Source organism: Panthera uncia (genome assembly GCF_023721935.1).
Source record: "Panthera uncia isolate 11264 chromosome D3 unlocalized genomic scaffold, Puncia_PCG_1.0 HiC_scaffold_8, whole genome shotgun sequence".
Taxonomy (NCBI): Eukaryota; Metazoa; Chordata; class Mammalia; order Carnivora; family Felidae; genus Panthera; species Panthera uncia.
The window spans coordinates 66,382,472-66,392,933 of NW_026057586.1; the positions used below are offsets into that span (position 1 = coordinate 66,382,472).

The following is a 10,462-nucleotide window of genomic DNA, read 5'->3' on the forward strand; positions in this document are numbered from 1 at the left end:
TTTATTTTTGAGACAGAGAGAGCCTGGAGCCTGCTTCCGATTCTGTGTCTCCCTCTCTCTCTCTGCCCCTCCCCCGTTCATGCTCTGTCTCTCTCTGTCTCAAAAATAAATAAACGTTAAAAAAATTTTTTTTTAAATATTTATTTAGGGGCGCCTGGGTGGCTCAGTCGGTTAAGCATCCGACTTCAAGGTCGTGAACTCGAGGTCCATGAGTTTGAACCCTGCGTCGGGCTCTGTGCTGAGAGCTCAGAGCCTGGAGCCTGCTTCAGATTCTGTGTCTCCCTCTCTCTCTGCCCCTCCACCACTCATGATGTCTGTCTCTCCCAAAAACTAAACATAAAAAAACTTAAAAATATTGGGGCGCCTGGGTGGCTCAGTCGGTTGAGCGTCCGACTTCGGCTCAGGTCATGATCTCGCGGTCCGTGAGTTCGAGCCCCGCGTCGGGCTCTGTGCTGACAGCTCGGAGCCTGGAGCCTGTTTCAGATTCGTCTCCCTCTCTCTCTGTCCCAACCCACTCGCATTCTGTCTCTGTCTCTCTCAAAAATAAACATTAAAAAAATATATATTTAAAAAATATTTATTTATTTTTGGGGAGAGCGCAAGTGAGGGAGGGGCAGGGAGAGGGAGACAGAGGATCCAAAGTGGGCTCTGCGCTGACAGGATGCCAGCACAGAGCCCGATGTGGGGCTCCAACTCACGAACCGCGAGATCATGACCTGAGCCGAGGTTGGACGCTCAACTGAGCCACCCAGGCACCCCCATTTTTACATTTCTTAGATTAAGCTTTTGCATACGATTTTGTGCGTGTGTGTGTGTGTGTGTGTGTGGAGCGGGGGTAGCATATGGAAGGTTCTGCCACTGAAAGGAAATGAAACTCTGAAAATACACACACACACACACACACACACACACAATGGTGGAAGTGGAACAAGGTCTGTGGTCTGCAGTCTAGTTCACAGCACTGCATAGGACTGTTCGTTTCTTGGCTTTGATAGTACCCTCCCACCAGTACAAGACGTCAACATCGGGGTGGGGGGGGACCCTGCCAAGAAGCCACCGAAGGACCCTTGGTAGTCTGTACCTTCGCAACTTCATGAGAGTTTATTGTTCTTTCAAAAGAAAACAGTCCATCAGCAACCTGTGGAAAACACCAGCTGTTACAACGGAAACGAGGTCACGTCAGAACAATGCGGACTTGTGGACGGATTTAAGTTGGTGTAGGGCGCTTGGTCAAGAGCCAGCCCTGGGGGGGGGGGGTGGACTGAGAGGGCTTTCACCCAAAGGAATGGGCTTTCTTTGTTAACTGTCCTGAAAAGTGTTCCTTTAGAAGAGAGAATGCGGGCGGGGGGGTGAGAGATGTCTTCCTGGTTCCAGGCCCAGATTTGGGTTTCGGGGAGGCGTGGAGAAGCTCCATCAGTGGGAAGAATCGTCCAGGCTCCCAAGGCATAAGCTGGGCAAACCAGAAAGCCTGGGTTTCTTAATGACTAGGCCTTTTGGGGGGGGGGGGGGTTGGAATCACTGGGATTTAAACAGTAAAGGAAAGATATGTCATTCTTCTGCAGCCTAATGGAAGAAAGGGAACATTCTGTCCACATCACATTTTACCAAAGAGAAATTTTACCATCTGATGAATTCGTATGTTCTTTGACGCCCCTGCAGGTGAGGCTGATACACTGGTTTTGATGAGGACGGTGGCCAGCTGTATTTTCCCAAGAGGCCACAATTGTATCTCTCGCCATGTGGTGACCTTGCCACTCCAGCACCAAGAGGAGGGATTTCTCTATTCCTTTGAATGGGGGACAACCCTCCGACTATGACAAACGGAGCGGAAGTGACCCTGGGGCAGCACATCCCTGCAGCGACTGGCTGTTCTTTCTGCAACACCTACACGGGGGAAGCCAGCCACCACGTAAGAATCCTGGCTGTCCTGGGGCGCCTGGGTGGCTCAGTCGGTGAAGCGTCTGACTCTTGGTTTCGGCTCAGGTCACGATCTCACGGTTTTGTGAGTTGGAGCCCCGCGTGGGGCTCTGCACTGATGGTGCAAGACCCTGCTTGGGATTCTCTCTCTCCCTCTGCCCCTCCCCCTATCATGCTGTTTCTAGAAAGGAAGGAAGGAAGGAAGGAAGGAAGGAAGGAAGGAAGGACAGAGAAAGAAAGAAAGAAAGAAAGAAAGAAAGAAAGAAAGAAAGAAAAGAGAGAGAAAGAAAGAAAAGAAGGAAGGAAAGATAAAGAAAAGAAAGAAGGAAAGAGAGAGAAAGAAAGGAAAGAAAGGAAGGAAGGAAGGAAAGAAGGGGAGAGAGAAAGAAAGGAAAGGAAGGAAGGAAGGAAAGAAGGAAAGAAAGAAAAAAGAAAGAAAGAAAGAAAGAAAGAAAGAAAGAAAAAGAGAGAGAAAGAAAGAAAATAAAGGAAAGAAAGGAAGGAAAGAAAGAAAGAAAGAGAGAGAGAAAGAAAAGAAAGGAAAGAAAGGAAGGAGAGAAAGAAAGAAAGGAAGGAAGAAAAGAAAGAAAGAAAAGAAAGGAAGGAAGGAAAGGAAGGAAAGAAAGAAAGAAAGAAAGGAAAGGAAAGAGAAAGAAAGGAAGGAAAGAGAGAGAAAGAAAGAAAGAAAGAAAGAAAAAGAAAACAGAGAGAGAAAGAAAATAAAGGAAAGAAAGGAAGGAAAGAAAGAAAAAAGAAAGAAAGAAAGAAAGAAAGAAAAAGAGAGAAAAGAAAGAAAAGAAAGGAAAGAAAGGAAGGAGAGAAAGAAAGGAAGAAAAGAAAGGAAGAAAGAAAGGAAAGAGAGAGAAAGAAAGGAAGGAAAGAGAGAGGAAGAAAGAAAGAAAAAGAAAGAAAGAAAGAAAGAAAGAAAGAAAGAAAGAAAGAGAGAGAGAGAGGTCTGGCTGTCCTGAGATCACCGTGCCGCGAGGAAGCCCGGGGCCAGCCATATGGACAGGCTACACGATAGAGAAGCCCCTAAAAGCCTCTCCAGGCTCCAGCCCCCCGGGCCCCCCGCACCAGACACGTGAACGAAGAAGCCTTCGGTGACAGAGGTACCCTCCGCCCCCCGACTGCGGGAAGCAGCCAGCTCTACTGCAGCTGACTTCCGGGACCGTCAGATTTCACAATAAGCCGCTGTAAGTCACGGAGCGTGGGGCCGGCTGGTTTTGCGGCCGACAGGTGCCCGGGACAATGAACGAGGCTGGGTGTGTCCCGCGGCCCCGGGGAGCGGCGACCGGGAGCTTCCCCGGTTCAAAGCTCCATCGGCTGTCCCTCTACTACGGTTCCAAGACCGGGAGAGGGAAGAGTTGCCTCGCACTACGGGCTCACCACCCGGCCCCCCTCCCCCCACCGCTGCCTACAACCACCACCGGCCTCTCCCGAGAAACCCATGAAGTTTTGACTTCCCCATTTTGTAGACGAAGAAAGGAAGGCCGAAGCCACACAGCCAGTGATGTGGGGGACACAGGCAGAAGGCAACAGCAGATAGAACTAAATTTCCTTACAACCTGCAGCCCATTGACACATTTGAGGCTCCCTGCTGTCTTACTGCTAAAGCTTCCCTAGAGGGAAAACCACCTGAGTTTGACAATAGCTAGGCCTCTGGGATCCTGTGCACATGAAAATCTCTCTGGAAACTTCCCCTGAAAGTTCCCCCCAACTCCATGGTATATAACCAGTCTCTCCTCAGGGTCCCAGGGCAGCTCTTCCTGCCCACGGGTCCGGTCCCCGTGCTTCGATAAAAATCACCTTCTTGCACCAAAGACGTCTCCAAGAATTCTTTCTTGGCCGTCGGCTCCGGACCCCACAAACCCCACTATCACCCCCAAAACCTCATCAGGCCAGTAAGGGGGCCTGACTCCCCAAAATCTACGCTCCAAACCACTGTGAGCCATTGCCTGCCCAAATCCTGGAAGGCAAGGGAGTGTGGATAGAATACCTTCACCCTTAATAAGGTATGAAACTGCTCTGGGCCCAGCCGGTCCCTCAGCATTTGCGGGCCGTGCAGCAAAGGCCTAACTCAGCGGGCTTGTACGTGCCGAAGAAAAGACTGGCCCTCGAGCAGCTTTTGAGAGGTTATCTCTCAGCCCTTGGAATATCCTAATAAAAGTTGTCTTTCCCTAGCAGGGACTCTGGGCCACAGCAGGTACCACCCAGTGGGATCTGTGGGGGAGCCTGGGAGCACGCTGTATCATTTGACGACCGCAGGGGCTGGAGACGGGGTCACTAAGGTCAGTCAGATGGGTGCCCCATGCCTACGGCTGACGCCCAATGAAAATGCTGAGCACCACGGCTCAGGCGAGCTTTCCTGGCCGGCCATACTTAATACACCGTGTGCACACTGTGGCTGGTAGAGTTGAGCCCCATCCGTAAGCCTCCTCCGGGTAATAACTAGAAGCTCACTCCTGGTCTCTCTGTGCCTGTCCTGCCTACTTTTTTCCTTTGCAGATTTTAATCCGCATCTTTTCGCCGTAATCAGCGGTGACTGGGGCGCCTGGGTGGCTCAGTCGGTTAAGCGTCCGACTTCGGCTCAGGTCACGATCTCACCGTTCGTGAGTTCGAGCCCCGCGTCGGGCTCCGTGCCGACAGCTCAGAGCCTGGAGCCTGCTTCGAGTTCGGTGTCTCCCTCTCTCTCTGCCCCTCCCCCTGCTTGCACTCTGTCTCTGTCTCTCTCAAAAATAAACAAACATTAAGGGAAAAAAAAATGTTAAAAAAAAAAACAAACCCTGTGACTGTGGGTCTCCCAGCTAATCTGGGAGTCCCTCTAGCAAATCACCGATCCTGAGTGGCCTCGGGGGACCCAACCCAGGAGCTCAGCTGTGCCTTGCTGAGCCCCCAAGATGGGAACCTTGTTTGCCGGTCATCAATCCACCTGTCAAAATCTGAAATGGGAAAAAAAAAACAAAAAACAAAAAACAAAAAAATCTGTTCGCTCTGTAAAGTAAGGCACAGACAAATGAGTCCCTGGTCACTTTATTCAAATAATTTTTTTTTTTTCCTCTGAAATCTGAGAAGAACTGAGGAGGAATCAAAGAAAACCTCATATATTAAATTCTTAAATAGATTCTTTGAATTCAAAAGTAAGTCAATAGGAGAGAGGCACAGGTGTGGGCCTTGTCCCCGCCAACAAAGCCGCCAAAGCAGTCCTGCAAATTAAGAAAAATGGCAAATCCATTTCTTTAAAAAAAAGTTCTTGAGGGGCAAGATAAAAAATACCGAAGTTTCAAAAGCCAGCCTACTTCCCACACTCTTCTTCGTTCTTCTCCATCCTGGGGTGGGGGGGGGGGCTGTCCACAGGTAGAGAGTCTCCAGGTTAAGTTTTCGGTGATTCGGCTTTTTTGCAAACATATGCAAATACATTCCTCGTTAGCAGTCCTGTTTTGGCGATTAAGAGCAAGCAATATGCTTGGATTAGAGGTCCGATTTCCACTCGAATGCAAGGTGTCTTCTCCTCTGGGCAACAATCTGCAGAGATCTGGACAGAGGATACAACGGCATTAGGTGCGGAGTAAGAATTCGGAGACGGACCTTTTGTATTTGTACGTGTGATCGGGGAGGGGATGGTCTCGCCAGGTTCACACACACAAACAGGTGCAGTTTCCTCTACACGTCCCCCATGGCCAGAGAGAATTTAAATCGAAAAGCGTCCCTCGGGTGGCGGGGGCGGGGGGCACCTGGTTGAGCAGTTGAGGTCATGATCTCACAGTTTGCTGGTTCGAGCCCCACCTCGGGCTCGCTGCTGTCGGCATGCAGCCCACTTTGGATTTCTAGAAGTCCCCTTCTCCCTCTGCCCCTTACCTGCTTGTTCTCTCTCTCTCTCTCAAAAACAAAAATAAAAATAAATAAATAAATAAATAAATAAATAAATAAAAGCTTTCCTTGGGTTCTTACCCACATCTCAGCCTGGGTCCACCTGACCTCAAAGATCTCTTTTTACTTATGAAGAGACCAGTGGCAATGACGTGATAAAACACCAGTGGGATTTTTGGAGGTGAGGGAAGGATCAGCATTTAATGCCAACTGTTCACCAGGGATGAGCTAAAAAAAAAAAACAAAACACCCTGTACGTGGTATCTCATTGAAACAGCAAAGGGAAGAATATATCTGGCTTCTGTCAACAGGAAGGTTCAAAATTCTACGAATGAATTTTGCGGAAGGAGCACGAGGGGATGGGGTTGAGGAGAAACGTGGAGAAGGAATCCTCGCGGTCCGACTCTTGATTTGGGCTCAGGTCACGATCTCACGGTTCGTGGGATGGAACCCCATGTCAGGCTCTGTGCTGACAGCGTGGAGCCTGCATGGGACTCTCTCTCTCCCTTTCTCTCTGCCTGCTCCTCCCCATTCTCTCTCCCTCTCTCTCTCAAAATAAATAAATACATTTTAAAAACTTTAAAAAATTAAAAATAAGATCGGGAGACCAAAACACAGACGCCAGGCAGGGAGCGTCTTCATAGTCTAGAGCAACGGAGAACAAGTGGGTTGTGACCTCTCTGTGGGGTCACCCGAGAGGCAGAGGAAGTGAACTTACTGGAACCTTAACGCCAGTGCCCACAAGCACAGCGAGGGGGCAAGTCTTCCTGGATTCCCCACGCGCCCACCTGGGCCAGCTCACTTCACCTCTCGGCCACCCTCGCGGGGTGGACCTGCGTGAACCCCTGTTCTCCAGACGTCAGAAGCGGAGGCCGTGAGAAGTCCAATGTGAAGTGAGTGCCCGAATCTTTGACTTCCCAAGGTCAGAACCTGCGCCTCTCCCCCACTTCGCAAAATACGGGTGGATGGATATGCCCTTCAAATCGGTCCCCCAAAGCGAACTCTGGAAGAAGGTGACCTTGGGAGGGATTCTGCCGTTTGGTGACTCTGTGGCCTTGGGCAAGTCAAAGCCCTCTCTGGGCTCTAGTTTCCTCCGCTGTGTCCGCTGTCTTCCCAGGGATACTGAGGGTTAAATGAGTCCCACAGGAGTAGCCCTCTGTCCAATGCCCTGGGGGTTATTCTTGGACCAGACTTGCTTAGAGCTTTATTAGAACATTAATTGCTCTGGGCCAACCTGATACTGTTTATAGAAGCAGGATCAGCAGGCAGCGTTCTGTGCAAAAATGTTCTGGAATCCCCACCCCACCCCCCATCACATTGGTCCCTGGCACCCCCCCTCCCCAAAGGCAGACAAACCTTTTCCTAGTTGGTTCGGCACTGGTCCCTGCCCCCACGGGATCCAGAGCTGGGTGACTAGTCTGTGATTCTATAAATAGCTCCCCCGGCCCGTCGCCATGGAAACCCCCACAAGGGCCCTGGTCAGTCCACCTGGATGGACACTCCCCCCCCATCAAGGGAGGCTCTGGAAGGACAAGCTTTTCAGGGAGGGGCTCCTGAGCTGGGAAGGGCAGCCCCTTCTCCCCAGCCCCCTCCCCCGGGGAAGTCTGCAGGCCTACCTGGAAATCATGAACTTCCTAAGTGGGAGGAGGTGCTGTTCTGGTTCACCTGGAGGAAGACAACACACAGAGGAAGGGGTCACGGCCAGGCTGGGGGGCCAGGGTCTCACTGCCCTGAGGTTCAGCCCTCAGCCTCACTGAGGCAGGCACACTCTCCCTCATCAGGGATTTACTGCACACCTACTTAAGACGGGCCAGGTGCTGGGGATGCCGTGAACATGACCGACCTGGTCCCGCTCTTCTACAGGGAGAGCCTTAACAAATACATCTGCAAGATAACGTCGCGTCCACCCACTCGTGGGCCTATACGAGTGACTTTGGAGCTACTTCCCATAGGGTGTCAGGAAAGGCCACTACAAAGCTGTTTGAAAAACAAATATGTGCTCTGTGTCCTGGGTTCCTGGCACACAGCTCAGAAAACCCTAGACTCTCCCTAGTGAGAACAAGCCTGTCTTGTATGCTAATGACGTGACTGGCCTCTGGCCTCAGGATGCAGGCTGGTGGCTAGAAGGACGGAGGCATGACTCTGGGGAGGGGAGAGGGGCTGGAGGGTGAGTTAATAACCAGTGATTTAATCAATCATCCCTGCTTCATGAAAGCTCCATAAAATCCCTAAATAACAGCTTCAGGAAGCTTCCAGATTGCTGAACACAGCCCAAAGAGGGCGTGGCAGTGCTATACCTCTTACCCCGCACCCTGCCCGGGGTAGCTCTTCCGTGGTTGTTCCTGAGTCGCATCCTTTATAATAAACCAGTAACCTAGGAAGTAAAGTGCTTTCCTCAGCCCTGTGAGTTGTTCTAGCAAATTCCCAAATCTGAGGAGGGGGTCATAGGGACCCCCAAATGGTAGGTGGCTGCGCAGAAATGTGGGTAGCCTGGGAACCCTGCCGTGGCTGGCGTCTGAAGTGGGCGCGGTCTTCTGGGACCCAGCCCTGAACCTGCGGGGTCTGCCACTAACTGTGGGGGTGTCACTGTGCAAACCGAACTGAATTTAACACCCACTTTGGTGTCTGTCTGGAGAATCAGACACTGGTTGTTGGGGTTGGAAAACGCCCCCTAAGCTGAGATCTAAAAGATGTAAGTGAGGCCAGGCACACAAAGATCTGGCTGGAACAGCAATCCCTGGCAGAGGGAACAGCCAGGAACAAACAGGGAGGGCGTTGGGTGCCTGACGAGTGAATATCCCTTTTTGTATTCGCAGCAATGGCAACGCGCGAGCTGCTTTGGTTTGCTTGCTTACTATTCTTCCATCTTTTGGGGTTCAGGATCATCATTTTAGAGGGCTGTAGAGGACCCGGAAGACTTTTTCTTGTGCCACCATTTACCTAACGGTTGCCGTTAAGACTGAATCCAACTTATGCGATGCCCTGAATGAAGTCATGTGCACTCTAGAGGCCAGGGAGGGAGATGGCGGGAGGGAAGCAGGGGTCGGATGCGGTCTACAGGGCAGCTCTCCCGGGTGGCAAGGTTCACGATGACAGGGCACATGCCGCGCTTTCACATTTTGCTCCTAAGCGAGCACGAAAACAGTCCCAGGCCAGCCAGCTAGACGTCTTGAGTATGGCCACACGTTCGGGTACGGTCCGACGTTTTTGTGAAACAATTTGGCCTTATGCTTCCAGAGTCTTCCAAAGAACTGGACCCTTGCACCCACCTATGACATTCCGTGACAATGGATTCTAAGGGAATGGCCCAAGAGAGCCCCCCCTCCAGCAGGAGGGAGGCAAAATCAGGATGATGGGCACGTGCCACCATTTCTGCGAAAACTGGACAGGACCTTAGGGCAACAGTTAATTGGTGGCCCATAATGCGTTCCAGAGAATACTATGTAACCATCGGGAAGGGCAGTAGACGGAAAATCCAAAAGATGGGAAAACACGAAGAACGCGAAACCAAGCACCCCATGCAATGGAACTGCGCGGAATAGAAGGTAAATACTCAGGTGGGCCGAGAAAGGACAATCCACAAAACTGAAGGGCGTTCCGGACGGTGACTAATTCCCCTCACCCCGGCTTGTGTTTGCTGCTCGTTACATCATCTTTTTGGTTAAACCAAGCGCTAAATCACTGCTGACTAATCTTGACAATATTTGTTCACGGCGGCAAGACGATGGGGTCTCTGACTCCCAGAAAGGGAGCGTGGAGCCCTCCCCGAAGAACTGAGATGTGTGCAAAAGCCAGGGACCCCGGACAAGGAGCATCTGTGATTTTGATTATCAAACTGGGGATTGGCACGGGGTGGCCCGCTCTCTCTCTCCCAAATTAAACACACACAGACTAAGAGTACTAAGCTTGGTATCACCACTTCATTTAAATGGGAGCTATCGCGTCCGTGAAGGGGGCAGTCCTTCCCGACATGATCCATGGACTGTGCCCCTCGGACGTGCCCAGGATGTGTGGGAGGCAGGGCCATGGAGATGTGCCTGAGGACGCAGGGATGTCTGTACGTCTACATTCGCGGGGACGCCCACACCACGTAAGCCTTACGGGTCTCATTTTTTGGCTGACTGATAAAAATTCTGGGCTGGGTCACATGTGGGAACTGCCACTTTAAATAAAACTGAATTTAAGGCTAGAGACAGAGGGCTGGACAGAAAGTCCCCACCAGGGGCTCGCGCAGAAGAGCTGTTGAGATTTGACCCTAGCTGGATCAGACACTTGGAGGGCCCCTGGCCCGGCTCCCCACCCCAAATTTTCTGACGAGGAAATGATCAGCAGATTAGGGAAGCAAAGTGTCCGAGGGCATCCGCAAGCTGGTGGGACAGCCCAATAAACCGATTTCCAGAATTCCCCTTGGAGTTTCTAACCTGAAAATATCCTTTCAGATTGGCTGGTGTTTTATAGTCCCCTTTCAAGACCTAGGAAAGAGAAACAAAGTATCACTATCATAGAAATTATCAAAAATAAAATTCAGTCTGTTACCACCACCTTCCCATCTACTCATTTATCCACCCACCTATTTATCCATCTACACATCCATCCATATACATTCATCCTCCTACCCACCCATCTATCCACTCATCCATCTACCTATCCACCCACCCATCCACCCATTCACCTACCC

General features: G+C 50.9%; 1 protein-coding gene across 4 annotated transcripts in view; it reads right to left on the reverse strand.

The window, feature by feature from the left end:
• Nucleotides 1-4,931: 4,931 nt before the first annotated feature.
• The window catches only part of TPST2 (tyrosylprotein sulfotransferase 2), a 51,109-nt gene continuing 45,578 nt past the window's right edge, over nucleotides 4,932-10,462 (reverse strand). For 3 of the 4 annotated variants that reach the window (XM_049618960.1, XM_049618962.1, XM_049618961.1), the window contains 2 exons: nucleotides 10,206-10,256; nucleotides 4,932-5,449 (listed from right to left, as the gene is read on the reverse strand). In XM_049618960.1, the coding sequence (XP_049474917.1) occupies nucleotides 5,288-5,449; nucleotides 10,206-10,256 (213 nt within the window). In that variant the 3' untranslated portion in view covers nucleotides 4,932-5,287. Of the gene's footprint in view, nucleotides 5,450-7,400; nucleotides 7,450-10,205; nucleotides 10,257-10,462 lie in introns of all 4 variants that reach the window. The other variant, XM_049618957.1, reaches the window with a different exon arrangement.